Source organism: Pseudoliparis swirei, chromosome 6 (assembly GCF_029220125.1).
Source record: "Pseudoliparis swirei isolate HS2019 ecotype Mariana Trench chromosome 6, NWPU_hadal_v1, whole genome shotgun sequence".
NCBI classification, from domain to species: Eukaryota; Metazoa; Chordata; class Actinopteri; order Perciformes; family Liparidae; genus Pseudoliparis; species Pseudoliparis swirei.
Window position 1 is genome coordinate 19,062,546 of NC_079393.1, and position 27,122 is coordinate 19,089,667.

The 27,122-nt window shown below is 42.5% G+C and overlaps 2 protein-coding genes across 3 annotated transcripts in view; both read left to right on the top strand.

Annotated features, from left to right (window-relative positions):
• The first annotated feature begins 8,501 nt into the window (after positions 1 to 8,501).
• On the top strand, positions 8,502 to 21,772 carry ptpn5 (protein tyrosine phosphatase non-receptor type 5). Its single transcript, XM_056416677.1, has 13 exons — positions 8,502 to 8,579; positions 10,035 to 10,311; positions 11,940 to 12,062; positions 12,213 to 12,308; positions 13,443 to 13,699; positions 14,381 to 14,573; positions 15,024 to 15,108; positions 15,362 to 15,441; positions 15,640 to 15,777; positions 15,884 to 15,994; positions 17,079 to 17,239; positions 17,574 to 17,687; positions 20,139 to 21,772. Exons 2-13 carry the CDS (start codon positions 10,042 to 10,044, stop codon positions 20,230 to 20,232), a joined length of 1,722 nt encoding a protein of 573 aa, XP_056272652.1. The 5' UTR covers positions 8,502 to 8,579; positions 10,035 to 10,041; the 3' UTR covers positions 20,233 to 21,772.
• Positions 21,773 to 24,019: 2,247 nt separating this feature from the next.
• Positions 24,020 to 27,122, top strand: part of dusp8a (dual specificity phosphatase 8a) — a 47,178-nt gene continuing 44,075 nt past the window's right edge. Inside the window, exon 1 of one of the 2 annotated variants that reach the window (XM_056416755.1) lies at positions 24,020 to 24,205. The gene's annotated coding sequence lies outside the window, so the exon portion shown is untranslated. Of the gene's footprint in view, positions 24,206 to 24,268; positions 24,503 to 27,122 lie in introns of those variants that run through there. The other variant, XM_056416757.1, reaches the window with a different exon arrangement.

The following is a 27,122-nucleotide window of genomic DNA, read 5'->3' on the forward strand; positions in this document are numbered from 1 at the left end:
GTTGAAATAGTGAGCCAAAAGTCATGAATAAGTGGTTCAAAGACCTAGCATCTGTTCAAACTGACTTAAGTAAAGTAATAGTGACAGATAGCATCCAGTTAACGTTCTAATTAAATTAACTGTATTCGGGCCTGATGTGCTGGTCAATGATTCGGGTTGGAAACCACAACTCAGTGTTCATGGCGCTGCTGCCCCATCTGTCACTCCTCCTGAACATCTGTACTTCTCTACTTCCTCCACCTCACTTTCTTTTCAATCTTACAAACTGTACACGCTCCTTTAACTCTGACGACCGCAGAACCAAAATGGGGTTCGCACATTGCAGACGCACAGATCAGTCGAGTGTCACAGTAAAGCTGTTTCTCATTATGCCTGAACAGATATTCACAGTAACTATCAGAGCAGGAGATTCCTTCTGTAACTCTGCTCTCAATCTCTCCATCTGCATAACTGGCTCTCATTTGTTTGTTTATGCGCAGCAAATGGTCATAATTGCTGCTATGACCCATGAACGTGTATGTTTACATCTTCCCTGTCAGAACTTGTTTCGATTGGAACGCTGGAGTAAACAGAGACCGCTAATCTAGCGTTTGAAACGGTCCCATCTGAAGTCTCGTCCCTGAATGTGTTCAGTGTTTAAAAGGGTCATTTAAAAACGGTGGCAGATCCCTGCAGCGAGGGTGGAGATGCACTGGAAAGACTTTATCTCTGCGCACTACATTAAAAACTACAGTAAATACATATCTTAGTAATTTCTGCTCCCAAGATTAGCCTCAGATAGACGCACTTTCTTCTTTCGCTGTGACAAACACATGCATTGTTGACAAGTATACATGAAACAAAACCTGCACAATCCTAAACACACAACTGGAATGGAAAGGCACACACAGAGGCATACTCATTCACATTTGTGTCATATCCAATACAGAATCACATTCGAAGTAAAGGGACCCTACAATTAATTTATTATTATTTTAATTTTACTTTGTTTCTGCTTGATTGTTGGATAACACAATATATCATGTTCTCCCCTTTATAACTGTAATCGTCTGTTTTTATTATTGCAGTAGGTTAATTATATTCAGTATTTAGTATTTTAGTTTTATGTTTTGTGTTTTATATTTATTTTCATTGATGCTCTGATGTCCACCGCTGCTGTGATTTTTGAAATTTCCCCACTGAGGGACGAATAAAGGAATATCATATCATATCATATCATATAAGATACATCACTTTTACCCTCCACAGTCAATTTCTGACATCTCTGAGATCGGGGAGATGTTTATGACTACTTACTGTTATTTTAGTATGAACATGCAATAAAACTTGCATGAGAATCATCAATATGTGCCTAAGTCACTTAATATCCAACCCGTCACATACGGTCAGGACTCCTTGGCATCGCTTTTCAACACACTGGTGACCCAGTGGCTCAACAGGTTGAGCCAACACAACTTCTTGGTTAGCCTTACACATTGTGAGACTAATAAAGAATTATCTTAACTTAGTAAAACGATTGTGGTCTGGGTTAAAATAAGGTATATTTTGTGTATAATGTAGCTTAGAAAAATCAGTTTGCGTAGCGTCGTGCAGCGTTATTGCGTCACCTCTGACCTCTCCCGGTTGCCCTCCGTCAGTATCAGACGTCAGGGGCCATCACAAAATGTCAGGCTCTTTAAATTGAAATACCTCTCTCAATATGAACAAATTAAACATACAGTAAGACGACCTGATGAGTTACTGAAGAGCATATGTCTAGGTACTGTTTTGTGTCCTCCTAAAGTCATCCTAGTTGGCCAGCAGCTACTACTGGGCTCATTAGGCATTCAGTAGGTACCTGCCAGCTGTTCATTATATGAGTCCTCCTCAAATTTACCAAAGCAGCACAGATCAAGATTCCCTCCATATGTGCTGGATTTTATATTCCCCAAATTTAAATTAGCCTCTGTTAGATCATCTGTGCCTCGTAGAAACACAGATTATTTTAAACCTACAGGATATGTTTACTGAGATTTTCCATTTTTCCACCACACAACAGAAGATATGATGCAATAAATGCAAACACACCCTCCAAAATGTCAAAAATGGACGGGAAAAGATGAAAGAAAATAAGAATGCATGCCGTGTCTCAAACTTGGATACAGTTCAGGGATTATAGTCATAGATGTTTTCCCTCCTATCCAACTGGCCCACACAGCTGTTCCCCAGGTTGAGTAGTGCTTCCCATCATTACATCAGTAAATCTTGATGTGCAAAACCAGTAGAGTTCTGCTTTAATTGGTTCCTAATAATTGTATTTTTAGGCAGGTAATTGTGTACCTTACTGTATAATGTTACCATACATGTATCAGTGATAAAGAATATACTTGTTCTCTTTCATTTGTATGCCTTGTGATGATTTGTGTTTAAGCTGAATACACCTCATATTTCCTTTAGCATTCCAGTGACTATGGCTGTGATGTGATGAGACATTACAGAGTGACACGGGTTGAGTGACAGGAAAGCGTTGAGCTCAAATAGCGTGGTACAAACTCTCAAGACTAAATATCACTTGGCTATAGACTTTCCAGCGGCAGTTATGAGACAGACTCAGCTGGCTACGATTCATTCATAAAGATCCCAGCAGTACACCATTAGGACCACTAGATGCCTCTATTTGTTACTAGTGGAATGCTGCTGCTCCATCATCCAAATAATGTAATCATTATCTTTCTTGTTTTGACAACGTACAGGGTTGGTGATTTCCAGGAAGTAGCTAGACGTCTGTTGATTCTCACTATGACACTTTCAGATTCAAACACCACATTACAGTAGAAGAAGGTCCCTAAAAAAGCTGTAAAATCCTGCTGTCCCCTCTACCTGCCCATCAGAAAGCTGACAAAGTGTGTGAGCGTTGCCTCAGGAGTTGGTGGAGACAAAATAAAGACTCACGGGGACCAGAAAGACTCCAGATGAAGGGTTTGTTGAACGTGCTGCCTGTTTCTGCACCACTGTAGCCATTCAATTAATTATGTAATCATGTCAGCAAAGATTTATGTGTCTTTAATTATATTATACTATGTATACCTTCGTGCACTGATACACAGTACAGTGCACATGTTGTGTAACGAAGTAGAGCCTCATGTGAATACCATTATTGTGCTATATATGGTCATTTCAATAAAACACATTTAAATTAATAAAATAAAAAGACGTTGTGTGTTTCCAAGTATTTGTGTTCACCAGATGAGTATTGACTGTTTTATGCTGCTCAGTTCAGAGAGCTGACAGGGAAAGACTAACATATGGCAAGACAGGAAGGAGGGAGAGAGGGAGAGAGAGAGAGAGAGAGAGAGAAGAAGAAATGACAGGAGGTGCAATAGAGGTGGAGGGCTTTTGGGGGGGGGAATAGAGAGCGAGGGATAAGTAATAGCAGCGAGAATATTGTGGACGACAAAAACAATGGAGACCTTTAAAAGAACGAGGACCAGGATGAAGATGAGTGGGAGGAGAGACAAGGAGAAAGAAACAGGGTGAGAGGGTTGTAGAGCCTATAACTTGGAAGCAGAGGAGGTGACAGAGTTCACTGCTCATTGATGTGTTCTGATCTGACTCCAACACCCCTACGCACTCACACACACACACACACACACACACACAATGTGTGTTTGTCACTTAGGAGGACACAGACAGAAAGACTTAGATTTTTGTCCGCAAATACTCTGGAAAGACACCTTTGTCCATCTCTTATTCATTTCCAACTTCTCATCTGTCTCTCAGCCCAAAACCTACTGAAAATAAAAATATATTGTTTTATTTAGTAATAAGGCTAAATAATTCCCTAGAACAGCTAGTTTATGGAAATATCTCTCAAACAGGAGTAGTACATTTGCTTAGGACTATTTTCAGCTGCGGATGAATGAGTATTTACGACAGCAGAACAGCATGTGGGATTGACTTGAAATAAACTACTGGTAATAAGATGTCAGCTGCAATGTTTACCTCATTGGTGACGCAAGAAAACTTGTTTGTCGGATGAATTTGTTGTTGGAAATGGTGTTTTTTTTAAATAAAAATATTGAATATCACCAGCTTCATCCTGTAAGGTATACTATGTGGGAGTGATCCTCTGGAGGCGAGACCCAGTAATGTTAATACACACATACACACACACAGAGTCTCTCTCTCTCTCCCTCCAGCTCCCTCGCTCGCTCTCCCTCATTCTGGCTCTGTTGCCAAGGCTACCGTACAGCCTCTTGCTGCATATACCTAGACGAAGCTGCCGCCTGTGGATCTCTCTCTCCTCCAGGATACAAACAAAAGAAAACCCCTCCAGACTTTGTAGTCCTCTATTTCTCACACAAACACACATTCTCAGATTCTGCCTCCCACCTATACCCTCACACACGTCCTCTGCCTCTCACTTCCAGCCTGTCTCCTTCTTACATGAAAGCACGCTCCCTCTCCTCCCAGACAGAGGAGCAGTGAAGGGATTGCCGTGGTTCTCGGTGTTTGGCTGCTGGTTTTTGGCTCAACGGGAGCAGAGCAGCAGATGGTGATGTGAAGACGGGCTCAGCCAGGTAAGAGGACTTATCCGAACCAGACTTAAGGCTCTGGGTGAGTGACAGTTCCAGCTCTCCTCTACTCCCTCGCTCTCTCCCTCTTTCCCCCTCCGTGGCTGTGCGACATGAGGTGAATACCAATTCCTCAGCAAAGCCCCCACTGTTTATAAAGCTGCTGCGCTTTCCCGGCTGTGGAAAGGTAGGGATGTGTGATGTAGCCTCTGCATTCATTTTTTCTGATGATCAAAACTGGTTATTTGCCAACAGGTTGGTTCGTCGGCGCTGCTCTCACTCAGTGTCTCCTCTCTCATCTCTTATTATATCGCAGCTTGATTTCCACGGTGTTGTATCACGTCTCTGTGACAATGTGGGAGTCACCAGAGCGACATGCAACAGTCCACCTCCCCGGGTGATTCATTGCTAATCCATCCAGCTCTGCGCTGTGTGGTTGCTCTCGCTCTCCGTAGCATGTACGTGAGATGAATGGTGTTCTGTGTTATCATGAATGACTGCCAGACAATGCCATTCCTGCACTGGTGTTTTGATGCAGTGCAATCACGGAACGCAGTCCTTTGTCATCGGCAATCCAAATGTGTCTCCGGGCAGCCTGTGAATCAATTCCCTATGCAGCACATTTAAATTATTCATACAGTGTAGCTTCGACTGAATTGTAAGTTTCTACGTGTTCATATAAAATGTGTCTTTGAAATGCCCCTGGAGCTGCTGCGAGAGATTGTAGGAGTGTATGTAAACACTAGAGCTGATTAATTATCTGTCCCTGTGATGTACGTGAGGAAGCTGCAGGCTCGCTGGGTATTTAATGCTAAGGTCATTGTGAGCGTGCGTGTGCATTGATACCAGGATGTTATGTGCGTGAAGGTGTATGACAGAGAAAGGTTGACAAGGCAGGTCTCGGCCCTCGTGACTTTATCTCAAGTTACCCTCCCGTCATCACTTCCAGTAAGAGCTTCCTCTTGCCTCGTCCCCCTGCCACATTCAGCGCTTGGACAACACGCTCGATACTTCAACCTCGACCCGCTTTTGATTCACCTGGAAACAGGAAATGCCGCTCTACCTGAGAGCGTTGCTGTTATGGCGAGGGGACGAAGCAGAAAGCAGATTTGAACACGGTTATATTTTCAGACGGACACGCTTGGAGCCTCGGGAATGTCCTTTAAAAACAGGAGCGAGCTGTCACCCAAAGAAAACCAGAAATAAAGCAGGTTAATTACGCTTGTTCCTTTACACAGCCATCAGCAGACAGCACTTCCTGGTCCTGTGGTGCTGCTGGGGCTTATTGTATGGCTCCGTTCAGACTCAGCAGGACGTTGGGTGCTTTGAATGGACGCAGATCAATGGAAATACTAAACACATCCTCTATTTGAAGACTGAGGGGGTGGTGTTTGTCAGGACCCAATGACAGTCGACCGTCAGCGAGGAATGGGGTTGAATCAGCTGTCAGGCTTCATGACATGTTTGTCATGAATCCACTTTTCACAATACATTTTTCCCCAGAATACTGTATTACTGTCATGATTAAAACAGCCAGTTTGTTATCATATAAGGGTATTTATAACAATCACCGTCTAGAGAGGGGATCCCAAAAATGTATTGTGAAAAGTGGTTTCCAACGATATTAAATGTGTCAAATGAGGCTCAATTTGAGAGAAAGGCGTACACAGATTACAAGACATCTAGAATATTTCCCTATGATGGATAGTAAACATAAATGGAACATGATGATACAGAATACATGAAACTGACACTTACAGTGTGACATTAAAAACAACAATGGAAAAAAAAAGGTGGTTTTGAAGGGTTGAAAGCAGAGACGTGTTTACCACTGAGGTCATGTCCTCAGTAGTATGTCATGTAGTTGGGAGATTTTATATTCTGTTTTTAGTATTTTCAACATATAAATTCTGCAGCCTCTGTCGATAAGAATTTATTTATGCTTTACGTACCTAGAATTCCTGGCCGTGAGAAGACCTTTGACCCAGCATGTTGAGATATATAATACAATGATTAACCGTTGAAAAAAAAACATTTCAAGACTATATTTCCGGTGTCTTGTCAAAAGATGTGAATCAGTATTTGTAAAATCAAAGCTTCAGCCCTGGTTAAATGTACCAAATATTTCACCAAGCAATCACCCGGCAGCCAAAGCAAAAGACAAAACAAAAATATTTACCTCAAAGAATCAAAGCAAAGAGATTTATTTTTTTAGACAAACGTGAATATTGTCACTGCTCTCCCAGTGCAGACGTATGTTTGTGCTTTTCATTTTTCATGCAGTGTGCCTAGCAATGTGTGTGTGTGTGTGTGTGTGTGTGTGTGTGTGTGAGTTTCAGTGTATGTTGGTTGCCACAGTTACCAAAACGCCAACCTCACTGCGTCATTGCCTCAGACAACCTTCACACACACAAAAAGAGCTGCTCTTCCTCCCATTCATCCCATCATCAACTCACTACTCATGCATATATAGCAAGCTGAACTTTCTCTGCTCCTGTTATACATCGCAATCTGTGTGTGTGTGTGTGTGTGTGTGTGTGTGTGTGTGTGTGTGTGTGTGTGTGTGTGTGTGTGTGTGTGTGTGTGTGTGTGTGTGTGTGTGTGTGTGTGTGTGCGCGTGTGTGTATGTGTTTCTTGTACTTCTATCCCGGTGGGGACTTTTACCTGAGTGCACACAGACCCATGGGGACTCGCGGCACCGTGGGGACCAACAATGAGGTCTCCACCGGCAGACCCCTCCCACAAGCTGAGGAACAATGTCGAGGCACGGCCCATGTAGTTTTCTAGGAAGTCCCCATGAAAGGCATTTTCAAGATTATGTGTGAATACGCCCCTAGAGTGTACACAGAGTACTGCAGTCCTCACGAGGTCAGTTATTCTGGAAGTGGACATCGCTGGTTGTTCACTCTCTTACTTCTATTGGTCAAAAACAGTATTCAAGTTTTGGGAATGTATTTTAAACCTAATATCTAGTTTGACCAAATAAATACATTGCTACATTTGTAAAACTAAATAAAATACACAAATAAATAGATACACAAATCACTACATAATATGAATATTGATATAGTTACTTTTAATATTTAACTTTTTAATAATATGTTATTATTATTATTATCTCATCATTGATATTAACAACAATAATGACAGCAATAGTAATCATTTATCTAATATTCTATATTTTATTTCTAATGCCATGTCAGTGGTGTGTGTGTGTGTGTGTGTGTGTGTGTTTGTGTGCATTGTATGTATGCACGTTGCTATGACTACAGGCCGGGCTAACTGGCGTCATCACTTCAAAACCACCTTTGCAGCAAGCAAAGAAAGATAGTAAAGGACTCAAAGCAGCTCCCCTCTGGTCAACACCTGCACTGTCCCTCTCTAAAACACACACACACACACACACACACACACACACACACACACACTCCCACTACTGGTATGGTCTCATATTCCGCTGAGCTCACCTCACTCATTCAACAGGGTCCAGCGGCACAGAAGGAGAGGAGGGGAGAGGAGAGAAGGAAGAGGAGAGCAGAGAGGGCTTGACTTCATGCATACTGATGTGACTGTATTTCTGACGATGTCTGCTCAGACGGGCTCAAATCATCCCGACCTCGTAGAGAGAGAGGCAAAGGAAGAAGGAGAGGGGGAGAAATATTGAAAGTTCACTGTGTCACCTTAAATCGCCATCCTCCGCTTGTGCAACCACAGCTGGGAGCTGACAAGGGTGCTCCTCAGATCCATCTTTTGATGAAACAAGATTCCCAACCTTGTCTTAGCATGACCGGTTGAGTTTGGGCCACAAGGTGTCTCCAGCGGATGTGTTGGAATGAGATGTTTCATACTTCTCCTTCCTTTATTGTCAAGTTTAAAGACGTGTGATGTTGTGTGTTTGGCTATTGTCTTCTGTCCTTCAGATTTGACTCTACACACAATGGCTGACAACTGCTGGTTGCCACGGGATACAGGATTTATCTTGATCACGTGATCTGACTCCCACCAGTTCCCTGCCATCTATCATAGGTGAGTCATGTGACAGGCTGCTCAGTTTTTTTGATATCCCAGGAAACCAAGTAGAAAGTCTTTTTTGTCTGCATTGTAGTTGTTAGTCATTGATAAAAGAAAAGAAAAAACACTTCGAAACTCACTGCTCACACATTTATCCATCAGCAACACATTCAGATAAAAGTGATTTCTCTACGAACACTACACCACCACTCTCACAGGCCCCCGCATTCACACATCCACACACACCACGCGCTGGTAATCAGCCAAATGTACCAAACACCTTTATTAATGGTTGAAGGACAAAAGTGCAGAGCGGAGAAGAATACATGCGTGTGTGTGTGTGCGTGAGTGTGCATGTGTGCATGTGTGTGTGTGTGTGTGCATGTGTGTGTGTGTGTCGTCAGTAGATAATAATGCTCAGGACGAATGAGAGGGATGAGAGCCACTCTGTTGCCAAGGCGACGGACAGGGCTGTAAACATGCTACCCCTGACTCATCTCTCCACAATAGAGACTCACTCTAAAACACACACACACACACACACACATTCACCCAATAGAGTGCAATCTGAGAGAGACAAGAGGATCCGGAGATGAGAGCCACTCCAAGTCGCTTAGCCATACATCTAAATAAGCGAGTGGAAAAAACGCAACTCTCTCCGTCATATACACACTCATGACAAACACAGGCAACAAATGTTTAGTAGTAAAGCAAGGAAGACAAAAAGTTGCTTATATGTGTGATTATGAAAGATAAATGAAAGGGAGTTATGTCTTTACCCGCACTGGACTCTCTGTGTTTATAAGGGGTTAAAGGTGCTCGTTTAAAAATTCAGAGCAGATGCATGATTGGTGGATTGCCTCACAGCATTCAACATGGCTACACTGGCGGCGAGCGAGGCCTTCAGCACAAATGGTGCAAACAAAGACAACAGTGCAGCCAGAGCTGAAACTGTTTACCTGGAAGGGAACCGGAGGGCTGAAGCTACTCTGCAACCACCGGATATTAAATTTAGAACCTTTAAACCAACAACTAAAGCACACACTGTATATATTTGATTATTTATTAATTTTGTAACTTTTTATTTTTGCATTTTTGACTTAACAGATCAGTCCTTGAGATTTAATGAACATAATACAATAAAAATAAATAGTAATAATCAAAGCAGTAATCTTAGTATCAATAAATGTATGTGAGTATAAACATCTACACCGACAAATAAATATACATATGTATCTACATATACATATCATCTACCCGCACAGCATATCCATATATACCTTCCCACATGCACACAATGTTACACACACACTCCACAAAAGGGGGAAGGTATTCATTTGATTTGAGCTTTTTTTTTAACTATATCTTGGAGATCACACACTCTTAATCTTCAGTAAAACATTTTTTCAAGATGTATTCAGCAGCGCATTAGAAAATAATGTAACATAGAAAACTATGTTAATTTAACAGGGGTATCATGACCCGCCGGCTGAGCAGCTCCACCCGTTCCCACACTGAGGACTCCATCTTCCTGAAGCCTGAGGAGGACCCCGTCTGGCTCGATGAGCCCACAAAGACTGATCAGATAGGCAACGCAGCCTCTAAAAGAGACAGGCTCCCAAAGTTCAAAGATGAACCAGCAGGGGGCCCAAGTCCTCAGGCAGAGGAGGTGTTCATGCACAAGGTGTACGCGCTGGTGATTGAGATCCACTGCTGGGCTGCACTGTTTGCCGTCTCCCAAGTCACGGTATGTGAATGGGCGTCAGTTGGAACCAGAACAATGTATTAAAGGTTGTTAACTTTAAGCTGGTATTTATTGTCTGATTGTTACTCAAGTGTCGATTCTAGAACATTAAGATGACCTTCCTGCACCAACGCTGGTGTTCAGCATAGAACAGTCACATCCAAGGAAGTTGAACTGCAACATTTGCAATGCAAAAGGCACTTGAGCACAAGGTGTTCTCTCTTGACCCTTAGTTATTCACGCACATTTTCTTATTATCGCCCAAACAAAAATGGTAGGGCTAGAATTGTACGTCCCTATTACCATGTGTAAAAAATAAATGAATAAATATGGGCTTTGTAAACGCAGCCATGATTATGACACCAGTTCTGCATGTGATCTATTTACATATTCTTTATGCCTGCGTGATCGGGCCATCTTCTTTTCTTCTCGGTTCCTTTTCACCTGCGAGCAGTGGCGGCTCGTCCATAGGGGGCGCTAGTGCGCCGCCCCTCTTAAAATTTGGAGATGAAAAAAAAAGAAGAAGAAGAAAAAAAAAATCCTGTCAAAAAACATTATATGCCAAATCATTTAAATAGTAAATATACCGTGTTAACGCGCTAAATGTGTGTGGGAGACCGTAAGCCCCTGTCAACAACCACTTAAGTTAATGTGAAAAAATATAATATATCGCCATTATCACGGAGAGAAGCCCCTCCCCTTTTTCGAGGCGCTGGTCTAACGTGTGTGTACGGCAACGAGAAAACATTTCAGTCGTTTTGGCAATGACCGGCTTCACATTGGCGGATGAAACCGGGAATCTTGGTGCGCACAAATGTGCGCACGCGATTGGATTATTCGGCAGATCAGAGACCCGTATGTTCCCTCAGCCCATAGAGCAGTGTTGCCAGGTCCGCGGTTTTCCTGCGGAATCGGGCCACTTTTGAAGTGTTGCGCGGGTTGAATTTGTTGTCCTTGGTTCGGGTAGACCTATTTTGCATGCAAATTACATGAATATCTTTAAATAAAAATCCATATTTTAAATGAAATAATTTATTCATACCCAAATCCTACCAAACTGACTCCAGATCAGCACATACACACATTTTATTTATGATAATATACTGTATCTAATTACACAAGGCCATTTTAGGACCTAGGTGAAATAACTTGAGGGAAAACTGCTTTTAATGCTGGCAAACTAAACATATGTTGTTACTTTGTAGATATTACAATACATTTGGCAATGATAGCAATGCTGTTGGACTTTAAAAGTAGTGTATATGGTTTGGCACGGGCATATTTTTTTGTTTGCCAACTTGAAAGAGAGGCGGGCTAAATTTCTTTACAAGTAGTGGGGCCAATGTACAATGTGATGCATCTCTTTCTGAATCCAATGTTTCGTTTGTTTCGTTGTTGTGGACAGTGTTGAGCACTGTGTTCTTGAAATAAAGCTTTGTTACAATATTCTACTCAAAACCTCTTATCTTCTCATTGTGGAGTGCTATTTAAACTGCGCCGCCCAACTGCGCCCCCCCAAAAAAAAAATTCACCAGCCGCCACTGCCTGCGAGAAGCCACAGCGCTGCCTGCTTACTGCATGAATGACAGGTGAGTTCACAGTGACATTCTGCCTTCCCTCTCTCCTCTCAGGGGTACTGGGTGTTTTTTGTGTTGGAAGGAAATGGACCTCTCTCTTCCATCTACAAAGCCCTGCAGGTCATTGACTTCTACCTTGGCTTCATCTTGCCCTGCCACCCGATATTTGGAATGGACGTAAGTGTCCGTCCTGGAACTCATCAATAGAGCCGTTTGTTTTGGATGGAGAGTGCGAAAAAAGAAACGCTGAAGATATGCAGAGTCCAGTGTCGGCTGTGTCTCACCGCCTCTCCCCCTCTTCTTCTCTTTTCTCTCTGCACGGCTCAGTCCATGGTGTTGATGAGGGAAGTCGTGAACACCAAACAGCACAACTGGATTGTCCATGGAACTGCAGGCATTGGTGTGGCCATCGGTGTCATCATGGTAAAACACTGGAGAAACCATTAACCTTCTGCAATCCAGCTATGTATATGAGAATGTGTGAAATATAGTGGATGTCAAATTATTTTAATTTACCATAATAATAACTTTATAAAAATAACTTTATTTATATAGCACCTTTAAAAACAGTTTACAAAGTGCTCGACAGAGAATCAAGGCGAATCCAATAGAATGTTAAATAGATTAGATTAGATGGATTCGATATTCCTTTATTAGAAATACATTATATCATCATATGGCTGTCGGGCGCAGAGCGACAAAGACTGCTTTCAGTGTGTCGGACTATACAGCCACTCTCCATGCATCTCTCTGTCGGGCAAGAGATGTCCACGAGTTGGTTTCAATTTCCCTTTTCTTCATATTTCTCTTGATCGTGTCCTTGGCGTCTCTCTCCAGACGGTAGCTGCGAGTAGAGAATCTGCCTGGGCAGGCGGTCGGTTGGCATTCTCAGAAGGTGTCCTGTCCAGCGGAGAGTTTTTCTGATAAGGAGGTCTTCCGTAGAAGGGAGTCCTGCTCGTTTGAGAATCTCCATGTTAGTCACCCTGTCCTGCCGTTTGATTTTCATGATCGACCGCAGGTGTCTCATCATAAAAGCGTGTAGCTTCTTCACTTGACTCCTGTACACTGTCCATGTCTCAGCCCCGTACAGCAGAGAGGAAAGTACGATCGCTCGGTATATTTTTCCTTTTACTCTTGTGGACACATGGTGGTTGTTCCAGAGTCTTTCGCGAAGGCGACCAAAGCACATGCTAGCCTTTGACATCCTCCTTTGTATCTCAGCTTCGATGTGGACATCTCTTACTATTCCTTGATTAGAAATACATTATATAACTATACAAATATACATATACATTATATACATATACAAATATAAAATGATATACATATAAACATATATAATATAAAACAGCAGACAAACTAAATTAGGGGAAGCAAAGAATTTCATAAAAGGACGACATTACTTAAAAGCTGTTCTATAAAGACCTGTGACGACTTTGCAGGAAACTAGATTGACTGGATTATTTAGATTGGCTCGTTTCTTGCTTTGATTGATGTGCTTGTTGGCTGATAAATGGATACCCGTTCCCTGCTTTGTTCCCATCAACCTGTTTCCAGGTTGTCCACATGGCGTGTAAGTGGCGTTACGGCACCGGCTCGTGGTCGTCAGGAACTGCGTCGCGGGACATTGGCGATCGCCGCCAGTCGGTGAGCCGCCAGCCCTCCTTCACCCTGTCAGAGTGGACAGACGCTCAGGAGGACCTGCTGGACATGGACCCTGGGCCCCAGACGCCGGTCTTTGAGATCGGCACCGACATCAGGGCGGAGGGAGACGCCGCCACCCTCTCCGTCACATCAGTGGGGCTTCAGGAGAGGTCAGGCTGGGCGGCAGAGGGCCGAGAGACAGACAGAAACGTTTCATTGTGACTTACACTACCGTTCAAAAGTTTGGGATCACTTAGAAATGACTTTATTTTTCAAAGAAAAGCACTATTTTTTCAATAAAGATAACATTAAATTAATCAGAAATACACTCTCTACATTGTTAATGTGGTAAATGACTATTCTAGGTGGAAACGTCTGGTTTCTAATGAAATATCTCCAGAGGTGTATAGAGGCCCTTTTACAGCAACGATCACTCCAGTGTTCTAATGGTACATTGTGTTTGCTAATCGCCTGAGAAGACTAATGTCTGATTAGAAAACCCTTGTGCAATTATGTTAGCACAGCTGAAAACAGTTATGCTGGTGATATAAGCTATACAACTGGCCTTCCTTTGAGCTTGAAGTTTGTAGAACAAAATTAATACTTCAAATATTAATCATTATTTCTAACCTTGTCAATGTCTTGACTATATTTTCTATTCATTTGATAAATAAAAGTGTGATTTTTCATGGAAGACACAAAATTGTCTGGGTGATCCCAAACTTTTGAACGGTAGTGTATTTGTTTGCGTTTTTATCTGCAGCAAGACAAATGCTGTATAGGAGAATGTTTACAACAGGACACAACTTTACTGATAAATGCATTTGTATGATTCAATATGCATCACACAGGAGGGGCTCCAACGTTTCCCTGACCTTGGACATGTGTACACCGGGCTGCACCGAGCCCTATGGCTACGGAGGCCAGCTCTCCCCCAGAGACCAGACGGCCAAGGAGTACCTCCGACAGGGGGCCAACAGCCTGACCCCTGACATGCTACACACTCGGGCCGTCGATGACGAAAGCCTGCAGGCTGAGTTTTATGTGAGCGCAGTCACAGCAGCTCACCCACCTTCACGCTTTAGATTAACAGGGATGAACAGAGACTCACTGGAAAGGAAGTACACTGACCCACAAACGTAGACACAGCAGCTAATGCACACACACACACAGCGGAGCTCTGCACACCCCCGTAAGCTTTTCCACTGTGTGTTAGTGGGCGAAGGAAGGATAGATACAGACTTATTTGCATCTGAAAACCCACAGAGGATCCTAGTGTCTGCTTAGCAGGAAGATGCACGTTCAAGACCCACACACCAGTAGTTTGTAGAATCACATCACACACAGTTAGACAGAAGCAGTTTCGTCTGACGGGTAGCGGATGACTTAATATTGGGTTTAATTGTCCTGCAGTAGAAGGCATGGTTAGGACTTCCCCTCTATTTCTGCAAGGACGGATTTTGATTGCGCCCATTGTTCTGTGTCCATCGGCAGGAAACTCCCATGAACTTTGTGGACCCTAAGGAGTACAACTACCCGGGGCTGGTGAGAAAGAACCGCTACAAAACCATCTTACCCAGTGAGTCCCGCTGCAACACGAGTCAGAGCTGTCACTTAAAGAGATCATGCGGTAGTAAATATTGGGAAAAACTGCTTTTGTTGTGCTCCTTCTCTTCAATAATTTCTCATGCTCATCAACTATTTAGCTCAGATTGTTTGTAAAAGGTCTGTCCCTGTGCACCGGATATTGATATTCACACTGAGTCATCTTTCTGAATTGCAACCCATCTGTCTCTCTTTCTTCATGGTAACCACACACTGTCCTCCTCCAGACACACACAGCAGAGTGATCCTGAAGTCACAGGACGAAGACGATTTTCTCGCTACTTACATCAATGCTAATTATCTCAAAGTAAGTGAAAATGTGTGTGTTTGTAAGCTCCTTCCCCAGCTCAGCTTTGTGATGTAGCCACTTTATTCATGCTCCATGGATAAAACCTTGTCTTCTCAATGTCTCATACTGACGACTGGTAGGAACTGATTATATTATATGTATATGACATATGACAAGACTGGGCGCCTGTGTGTGTATGTATGTGTGTGTGTGCAGGGTTATGGGGATGAGCAGTGTGCCTACATTGCCACCCAGGGTCCCACCGTGAACACAGTGGGGGACTTCTGGAGGATGGTGTGGCAGGAGAGATGCCCAATCATAGTGATGATCACCAACCTGGAGGAGAAAAACGAGGTCAAGCTCGTTTGATGATGATGGATGCATTAATTGATAAATGGACAGATAAGTTGATAATCGGATGGGTAAAAATATCCACTTGAGTGTCCAATGTGTCTTGCAGAAATGTGCAGAGTACTGGCCTGAGGACACTGTGACCCACGAGGGCATCGAGATCACTGTGGTCACAGTAACACAGGAAGACGACTACAGTCTGAGGGTGTTTACTTTAAAGGTAACACACAGAAAGATTGGAGAAAAAGAGCAAATACAGTGCACAACATTGCTGAAAACAAGTATTTTTGCAGGAAACTAGAAAATGAGAGCATAATATTTATTGAGGTAATAAATCAAGTGAGAAATAGGATAGTTGTTTCATAAACTTCAGACTTTTTGCAGCCAGAGCAGTTGCCCCCTGAAGTCTGCAGGTTCAAGACACTTTTGCAATAGCTTTACTTTTCAGACCCCGGGGTTGTCGCCTGGCTAACCATCTTTTGGGCAAATTAAAGTTTTGACCAAATGACAGTATGAAAGAAAGGTTCAGGGATTCATCCTGAGGGGAACATGAATGTGTACTACGCTTCATCCAAAAGTAGTTCAAAACCTTTCACTTAAAACTACAATTCAAACACCAGAGGAAATAAGGTCAGAGAATAACCAAAGTCCTTTTTATCGTCTATCGACCATGAATATCAGGGCAATTCATCAAATAATTAGAGAGAGATGCAGACCAGAGTGGATCTACAGAACAACATTGTCGTTCTTAGAGCCACACTACCAATGTGGCTAAAAATGCAACAGCAATTTATATTGAATTTGGGGTCATGGTGGCATTGGCATCAAGCCCAACATAATAATTCAGTAAATGCAGCCTACTAAGCATCATAAGGGATCATTATATAACTGCGCTAAGTTAAAAGTGTGTTGTTTATATTGTTGTTTGGATAAATTATTATTATCAGACACTCTGGGAATAGAAGCAGCTAAGGGAATTGATTATGTTACAGTATGGGAAGGGGAGAAATAGACTATAACACCTCTTATTTAAAATCTTTACTCTTTGTTGACTTGCTATCTGGCTCTGCGTTCATTGTTATCGGAGCAACTAACACCAAGGTAGCAATTTGGGTATGAATGCGAGAAACAGTCAGATCAGAAATCATTCTCAGTGTGTCTCATGTCTGAATACCCTGTCTGTGTGTGTGCGTGTGTGCGTGTGTGTGTGTGTGCGTGTGTGTGTGTGTGTGTGTGTGTGTGTGTGTGTGTGTGTGTGTGTGTGTGTGCGTGCGTGTGTGTGTGTGTGTGTGTGTGTGCACCAGTGTGGGGAAGAGGAGCGCAGTCTGCAGCAGTACTGGTACACCTCGTGGCCTGATCAGAAGACTCCAGACAAGGCTCCGCCTCTTCTGGAACTGGTGCAGGAAGTGGAAAGAGCCCGAGAGGAAGCCCCGCCTTCCAGTGGCCCTATGATTGTCCACTGCAGGTACAAAAGTAGCATTGTGGATATACTGTATAGGGAAAGATAAATACTTAAAATCTGTTTACATGGCTGCGTCAAAAGGACTATATTTAAATGATTTTAATAATATACATGTATAGGGAAAATTGCCCGGGTTAATATTAGAGGAACACTTTTTACTGCAGTTTTTTTACAATACAAACCATTTGGCAGAGCAGATCATTTGTCTTATTCCATTTATCGGCAGTCAGATTTTCCCCTGGGAGGATTTTACATTAGTCAAATTAAAGTGCTAATCAATACACATAACCATCCATTTCTCCTGCTTCCCTTTACCTCTCTAACTTTGTTTCCGCAGTGCTGGGATTGGTCGAACTGGCTGCTTCATAGCCACCTCCATCCTGTGCAAGCAGCTGAGGACCGAGGGTGTGGTTGACATCCTGAGGACCACCTGCCAGCTCCGTCTGGACAGGTGAGATATTATTAGCCCTTATCCATGCCTGTGTCTCTCTTTAGTTCTTGGCGTCAAATATTTTTGTTCTTGGATAAGAGTCCATAGTCGACTTAGTTTCAGTTGATCTGGTTTCAACAGTAAGTTTTTCTGAGCTCAATTTTCATAAGAACAGATACCAAAATGTGGTCTATCAACCAGTGTGTTCACAGTAAAGTAAAGTAAAGTGGTCACAAGGTCGAGAAGTAGAAGTTAACCAGAATATTTATGACACAAATGTGGCTCTAAATGTTTTAAACTATTTCAAGATTTGAACTTGTAATTGCAGGAGAGGCATGTGAAACTTATAACTAATTAATTATGACTTCCTTCCATTTAAGTGCCGCAGTAAGACACAACAGCTTTGCTCTGAACCGGGCACACCAAAGCAGAAAGCAGCCATAATAGTGGTATAAGTTATGACTTGTGTTTGACAAGTCAGAATGTCACGGTCTGTTGTGTTGAAAGGTCTGTTTGACAAAATGAGATGAACATTTTATTCTTTCCTTGAGCTGTCAAATGGTGACGCAGTTTTACAGAAAAATGGACCGTAAGAGGACTGCAGAAAATTGTTCTGCAGTTTGGATTCAAACTAACTAACCACTAGAGTGTTATAAAAGCAACCTGGTTTTAAGTTATGAAGCAATTAAATGTGTGGAACCAGTTAAGAAAACTCATATGATACATAATTTAAACCAAATAGTATAGTTACAGTTACGGCAGTACTTTTAAAAAGAAATTAGGAAACATGAGGTGACTATTGAACAAAACATAAATAAAACAATTAACAGTACGGGCATACAAGGGTAGCTCTAGATCAGTGATTTGAAAGGTTTACCAGGGAATTACAAAGGGCAGAGAGAACTAGAAGACAAAATATCCAGTAAACAATGGAGAATATGTGTGAATCCACGTTTTCTACTTCCTGCTCGATGTATAAAATGAAGACAGACTTAAATACAACAAACCAAACATGCTGGAGAAATTGCGAGGAGGGGAAAAGCAAATCACCACCATATCTTCTGGTGCTTCCCCAAAATACAAATATTCGAGCATTTGGATAATTATGCAACATCTTCCTGGGTAGCAGATTCTATTCACATGCAAGTCACTTTATTTGGGGCGATCTAAATAAAGAACATAAAACCAGCTGTTCCGTAACAAAAGTAGACAACACACTTATATAAGGTCAGTCTACATTTGGATAGTTTTTGTCATTTAATTAAAAAAAATAGAAATGCTATTGTCACGACGCTATTAGAGTGGACCCAATAGCACGACTCAGACAGGAGTAACAAAGAATACGGTCTTTGGTTGGAAACAGGCTGGGTCAAAACCGGGAGATCAGTCGAAGAAGCAAACAAGTCCAAAAAGGAGCGGGGCAGAGAATCAGAGGTCAGAACAGGCAGGTCAGGAATAAACTCTAATAACGCTGGAGAACTTGGCACGAAAACACAAGACAATCTGGCAGAGGACAAGTGGAAGTGAGGGAGCTAAATAGTGAGGGACTAATGAGGGGATGGGCTGCAGGTGAGAAGGGCGTGAAGACCAGGTGAAGGGAATGAGGGACTAAGGAGGTGATCAGAGGCAGGTGAGGGGAGTTGGATTGACGAGATGGTGTGACAGGATGAAAACAACTATTACAAAAAGGAAGGCGTGGAGCTAAACTGTTACAGCCAAATTTTTTTCTTTTTGGTTTAAAAGGAAAAATCAAAAATATAAAAACGTGCGTTGACCGTAGAGTCTATAATATGTCATTCCCTGTTTTGAATTACAATACCAAGAAAGTCATTTTTCAATGTGGGTGAACTGCTCCTCACTATAAGAAAGAGACAACTACTAAAAATGGTCTCACAAGAAATTGGAAGACATTTTACTGCAGATCCGAAGATCTAGCATCCTTTGTACTTACTTCATACGTACTTTATAATAAAAACAATAATGAGAATCCTGGCTTCTGCTCTTGAATTTCATGCTTACGTTAGCATGCTAACATGTTCACAATGACAATGCTAACCTGCTGATGTTAAGAATAGAATATACGTTTAGCATGCGAGCAATTTAGCTATAAACTAGAATTATGGAGTAATTCAAATGTTTCCCCGATGATTATGCTGGAGGCATGGATCATTAAAGTAAAAAAAATTCATGTCATGGCAATCCATCTAACAGTTGAAAGATTTGGCTCAAAACCACAAATGTCAACCTCAAAAAAGTCAGTCATCGTGGCCATGAGGTCGCTCCATGTTGCGCCACTCTGTCTTGTAGATGAGGAGATATTCCAATGGCTAAGTGAAAACGTTGACCTTGAACAGATCATGAATTTATGTGCAGCGTCTCACGACAATCGATCCGATAGTGACATCTCAGTCTTGTCCAACGCGGTGGGCCGACTGACCGCTCACTCCGTGTGTGTCTTCCTGTGTTTCTCAGGGGCGGGATGATCCAGACCAGCGAGCAGTACCAGTTTGTGCATCACGTCCTCAGCCTGTATGAGAAACAGCTGCCCCACGCTGCTGAGGAGTAGAGTGAGCGCCACAGCCAGACCGAGACACACCACTGTACACTGTACCGCCTCCGGTGGTATGCACCACTGTACCTAGCATCATCTCAATCTCACCCTTTAACAACTTCAAACCATGTAGATCTCTTCACCCGAGACAGGCTCAATCAGACAGGCATGGTTGACACAAAATGTGTGTATACTGTGTGTCCACGAGCAGAGAAAACACCGGGAGCTGGGATTGTATACAGACCCCTTAATCAGACACGTAAGTGATCCACACAGTCCTGAAAAGTCATAACAGCTAGGCCCCAAAATAATCCAAGAACACACTCCTGACGTCATTTTATTGGCACTTTTTTAAAAAAGTGTCACTGATAAGGGCCCATGCAGTATAAGTGCCAGCATAACTCAAATCATCAAATGCCAGCCTATTATTAAAGACCATATAGACGTAAAAGTTCACATGATATTTAAGTTTACTTTAATTTTTCTCATTCACTCTCATTGACTCTCACTTTTACTGTAAACAACAACAAAAAGACAATAGAAGGCCCATTTCAACTTTTGATGCATTCAGGAGCCCCCTCATCTTCAGGTTGCATGGTGCTAAGTGTTCATTAAAGGCATGTGCAATGTTATGGAACATAGGAATGTATAACAGTTAGGTTATTAATTAAGTAATTAAGATTTCTGTGCAATCTACAGTATTACAGTTGTACCATGCTGCCTGTGCAGTCCTAGGGCCCATGATGTTTACAGTCAACAACTCCTGCATCAAGGCGACATAGACGTAAAGTCAGAGGCGTCCCAGAGCCGGAGACACTGAGGGGACAGGGGACAGAAATAGAATCAGAACGTCATAAAAATCAATGAAAAGCCCAGAAAAGGCTCTGGAGAATCCGGTGTGTACACACAGGGAGGTGTAATGCACAGGAAAGCAAAACATGTCATGAAGAAAATGCACCTACATGTCGATATTGTCATCTTACAGCTAATCTTCTGGTAAATGTTCCGCTGCCCTCAGAGTCACGTGCTCTGATGCCTCTGCTGCCAACAGTAGCGTGAACACATCTGTGAAGTAAGAAGCCCATGATCGTTGTATAGACAGGCCAGACCTAATCTGTATGAAGCACAATAGACCAACTAAGGTTGTCTCTGATGTTCAGCTGTAAAAGTTATTTTTTTCCGTATTGTGTTTTGATTGTGTTGAGTTTAATGGACTGCATGTGCCGTATGGGACTCCATAGGTCCACAATCAAAGCGACGTGATTGGTTGTCCTGCTTCTTGTTGTGTAAAAGGGTTTAAGCCTATTATATTGCTTGCTCTCGGCCAATGCTTTTGATACAGTTTGCTTTTGTGACACCAACCAGAGATATTTTTAGAACATTTTGATACAATCCTTTCGAGTAGATGCCTTGTGTATATTTCCGTTTACACCATGATGGAATGTAGCTCATACTGTGGATCAAACCATCGGTTTATATTGCAAGATTTGACAGAATAAAATGTGACAACTACCTAAGTTACCTTATGGTAAAGAAAATAAAGAGATGATGTTCAGTCGTCAGTATTATTACTTAATGCCTCTAGGCTTTGCTTTAATATGATTTGCTTTCTGTGTATGTTTTTATTGTTTTTCTTGGAGAGTTTTACCTCAGACTGAGTTTTTACGCAGTCCCCACTCGATTCCATCGGTGACTCTAGGCCACTCTCAGTTGACAACATGATAAATAACTGCTACGTGTAAGGCAGCTAAAACAGTGAAGACAGTTTTTTATAGAACAAAAATTACATTAAAACATCTTCTAACTAGACTCAATGCATCAAATCAACAGTGATAGACATTATCAGGGGAAAGAGTTCACTGTGTGGGCTTGGACCAATTACAGACATCAAATAGACGAGCAAATTCAGCTGCCAAAATTGACTTTTAATGTAAAATAGGACTGTGGTTGATAAGAAAAGCTACGATGTTTCGTTAGACCGTTGACATAATCCTCTGATAATGTCCAGTGTACTTGATTAAAAAGCTATTATTTTGAGTGATTATTTATATGCTGTCCTCCTCCGGTGATCAAAATAGGGATGACGAAATAGCCAAACAATCAGACTTACAACCAACCAGCATTCAGTATTCCTCTTCCCTGCTCCAGTATTGCTTTAAGTTGTGAGTTTTTGCATCCAAATAAAGGTAGATTTTCATGAATCTGTGTTGCTCTCTTTGTGACTCTCAATCACTCAAATACACACAAAGCTCATGTGAAGTTTTTTACCATGGAAATGAATTAAAGGAATTAAAGTTTAATTTTGAAATGTTAAGGTTTCTGACAAAGCCATGTTGGCTTTGTGTTGAGCTGAAGACGTGATGGCCAGTCCAGCACCTTTAATGTACCTGGACCACAGAGTGCAGTTCAATATTTCTACCGCTAGATGTCAGAATATACAATCTAATTATATATACCGCCAATAGCTTTTTTATCCTGTTGATCTCGAGCTGACTGACACATGTAGTTGGCAGAGCAACCGAACAAAGGATTTCAATCAAACAAAAGAGATTAGGCCTTTTTGCCGCAGCAGACATTTTGACATGCCATAGTAGGAAAAGCACAGGTGTATTAAATACTATAATAATAACACTTAATAATGATAGCTGCATTCCACTGAGGCATGTTGGCCCTCTGGAACAGTCAATCATTATCACCTGTGCTTTCCATATTAAAACATGTCAACATGTCTGCATTAAAAGAGGTCTATTCATGACACTGAATTCAAACACACACTTATTTCAACTGTTTTAAAAGTGTTTAGCACGAATGTGATAGGCCTACTGTGGATAAGTACATGTTCATTTATGTTGCCATATATAACATCACAATGTGTTTTTGAAGTATTCTGTATGTCTCTTAAAGTCCCGACATACCAATAACACACCCACGCAGGTGCTTTCACTTATGTTCCCTGCTTAGAGCTTTTCTCGGGGCTGTGTGAGCCACAGACTGCTCTCTTGGTTCCCCTCTCACTCTCCTGTTACTTTTTTTGTTACAAATTACACCTCTCTCCTTATTTTTTAATACACGGTGACATCACGTAAATACAAGCCTCACCCAATTACCACCTAATTAGAGGTATAATCAGCCATGTTAATTGAAACCACCTCTGCGGGTTTTTACGGCTTTTTACATCATTATACAACATGTTTAATGTTGCAATATCTGTGAGAAAGCCGGGCTTCGCTGTGTTCTCGTGAAAACACAAATACAGCCGTTGTGTATATTTGTTGCAATCTGACTGAAACAAATACACAACTCATATATTCCTGGAAGGGATCATTATGAAAGAATATTATAATCAGCACATTATGAGACTGATTTGTTTGAAAAATAATCTCATGCTGGGTTTTTTTCGTCCCTGGTACTGACTCATTGTCATGGCAGCCCAGTGACTGCGCCAGAGAGACTAAAGGTCTGCACGAGTTAATGCGCGTCTCCTTTAAAAAGCAGAACTGTCCCTTTAATCTGCGGATCACAACGTTGACGTCACCTAGTCCTTCTCCCCTGAGCCGCCTGCGCTGATTGGCTCGCGGTGACGTCAACTTCACAGCCTTTTTCCTTTTTTTCTGCTCTCCCAACTGAACCATGACCTCATCGCTTTAGTTCAAGAAAGTGCTAAAGTGCACCTTCTGTAAATACACCCCCCTCTTCCTCCTCCTCCCCAACACACACACACACACGCGCGCGCGCACAAACACACACACGTTTGAGCTATTACTTTGCCCAGTAACGAGTATATCTATCCCTCCACGAGCTGACCACGTCAGTTAACTTCGCTTCCATGTCCCGTTTGTTCCTGGCGGTGTCACCCTCTGTCAGCTGCACGGTCCCCGGACCACGCAGCCCCGGTAAACACCGGCCAGCCCCATGAAGACACCGCGGCTCTCCCCGCTGACACACGGAGGCCAGTTGAATAGCGCACGGGAGCCGCGCGGAGCTCGAGGTGAGTGCGCGCGTGCGCGTGTATTCATTCGTCGGAACGAGGCGTGTTATTACCACGCGCGTCGCTGCCCACGGAGCTAGCTCACGTTAGCAGGGGTTGCTCGCTACCTGTGCTCGTGCCCCCCGCCGCTGCCGCCGCCGCGAGCCCGTCAGCGTGCACTCCCCCTCCCACCCTCTCCCCTCCGCCCCCTTTATGTGCGCTCCCGTGTTATTATGGGAATTAAACCCGTCCGGGCTCAAGTCACCGATTCTTCTATTTTGACAAGCATCTGGTCATTTACCGTCCGACCATTTCAAGGTATGTAAAATTGGTGTTTTGTATATTGTGTGTTTTAATTTAAACGCGGTTGTTCATAATCACCGCAGCCCGTACGACGTGGTTCATTTTTCGCATGCAGACATACACGCGTCATAACAACACAGGGCAGGTTTCCCACTCAGTCAACGCGCATTTGAACCTGAACATAGACGTGTATTTTAATATCGCTGTGTGATAATTATGCAACGTTTGTAAATGCAATGTCCGCATTGCGTGCTATTCTTATTTCTAATCCAGCAAGTCGGTTTATTATAGCGCGCTATGACCGCGCATACGCTCCATCGTTGTTATTAACCATATCAAACGGGCCACAATGTCTCACATATTTCTTTGTGCGCCGCGTCTTCCTTATTGGTCACAATATCTGAGGCTAAGCCGTTTTTACAGAGGGGATTGCCAGCACATTTATTTATAGGCTATTTATAGGCAGTGTATTTCACGTCAGGTATTTGTTGTATTATTTTCATCGGTATATATCGTGATTATTGCTACGTTAGTTTCCTAGGTATCCCCAGCTTGTTATATGATCCTGCAATATGCAGCAGCTTACTGTGAGAGTATTGATTAGAGGGCACCAGAAGGCTTTACACCTGGTTATGTTGTTTACAGTATGATGACGCTTTTGCTCCAACTGGGCTTTGACCAGGAATTGATTTATCCAAATTACATGATCCCTGTAACAGCATGCTTCTCATGTTGCACTATTTTCTTTTTCCCATGGAGGCCATTTCCGTTTTATTCACTCCAGTCCTGTCACTCAACTAACCCTATTTGTGACCAACACATTTATTATTCACATCCAGCTGTTCGAATATATTGCTTTCAACCACATAGGCATTCATAAATAAGGGTTTGCAGATCAAATTCAAGTCGGTTGACTCATGTAGAGCTGACAAATTTGTATTGATTAGTGTATTCACTTTAGTAAACTAAACTCAATATACTTTGCTTTTGGACTGTTATCCAGACAAAACAGGAATCATTAACACAGCAACTCTGGTTTTAGGAAAATTAGATTATTCAAGCGATCAGAACAGATTTCATGTTAATTAGTTAATTAACTTAATATTCATGAAATTTCATTTCAAAGACATAACTAATCAGTCTCAAAAAAACCTAATGTAACACAAGTTGTCAGGAAATAGGTTAGAAATACTCTTATCATCATAGCTAATCACTAATAACTTATCCAGCCGTGACATGATCTGTCATTCCTGTTACTAAATTCTCGACCATAACATGGTGACCCTGTGATCCTCCTCCAGCAGCCCTGTGTTGACGCCGTTGGCTTGAATACCGCGGAGGCCCTTGTTGTGGTCACGTGAAAGAGAAAGTGTATAAACAGATGCAAGCTTTCAGTTCACGAGAGAGCCCCGTGTCACAGAGTGAAGGGCGAGGGATGCTGTGATGATGTCATTCTTTGTGGCCCAAACAAACATGTCATGTCTCACATTGTATACAACGAAGAGCTTTAGTCTACTCGGGGCTCTGGCCACAGGTGACGTTATGCAGAGTTAATGAATAACCTGGATGGTATTACATCAGCGTTGGTCGCCCTCCAGTTGCTCTCTTTGTGTTTGCTTCTCTCACTGACGTCTGATATGGCAATCTATCTACAATATGGTATTATTGAGCCGTCGTCATGCTTAGCCCATTGTTTTTTTATGAAGGGCCTCTGAATATGCCTGCATGTCTCCATTTTATAAAGATAAAGTTACTTCCTCAATTTTGTTTTATTGACCTATTACAAAGAGGCTTTTCTTCATTATCAGTCTTTTGTTATCAGCTGTAAAGAGAGTAACCGTGAAGTCGGTTGCTGTTGAAACAAAGTAAATAAGCAAACGTATCACACCTGCTTTGTACAGCAGGTTAGACCTGAGAATAGCAAAGTTCAACTTGCTTTATACTTTGTTTTGTGGTAAGGCTTGATGCACGTGTACGCTCTGTTTTTTGCGTTGCACTCTGTAGTTGGCATTGTCGGCTCTCACGCTTTCAATTATGCACAACTGCAACTTCCAGTGCTTTTTAGTCAGCGTAGGTAAATTCGGGTATTCAAATACCCCAACAACGTTAAAAAAAAGGAAATCCTTCAAAACGAACCTGTTGATCCGGTTCTTCTGCCTTCCGCCTTCAGCGAGGTGTGACTGCATTGCCTCATCTTCGAGATGCACACAACCATGTGCGCTTCAGTCTTTGGACTTTGTGCACTTTGTTTGCAAACGATCGGTATTTGTTGTTTTTTCGACCGGCTCAGACGAGCGAGACCCAATCAGCAGAGAGCACATCTCGAGATGACTTCAGTGTTGTCACACAGCTCAAGTTGTGAGAACCTATTTACACAAGTGTACGTAGCATTGTCATCTTTAGCCCTGTCCCCTCCTGCATCCTGATCCAGCATCAGCACCAGTAGCATCCCATCGTCATCACCCTCCCCGTGCCCCCTGTTCACCAACCGGCTTGTTACCATGGGAACAACAGAATCTGCTCCGGGCCTGTACACGCTGTCTCTCTGTCTCTCTGCTTTCTCTCCTCTCGGCTTGTTTTCCTCTGTTCAGCCAGAGCCGCGCAGCAAGCTCCTGGCTGCTGTCTATTTTAGTGC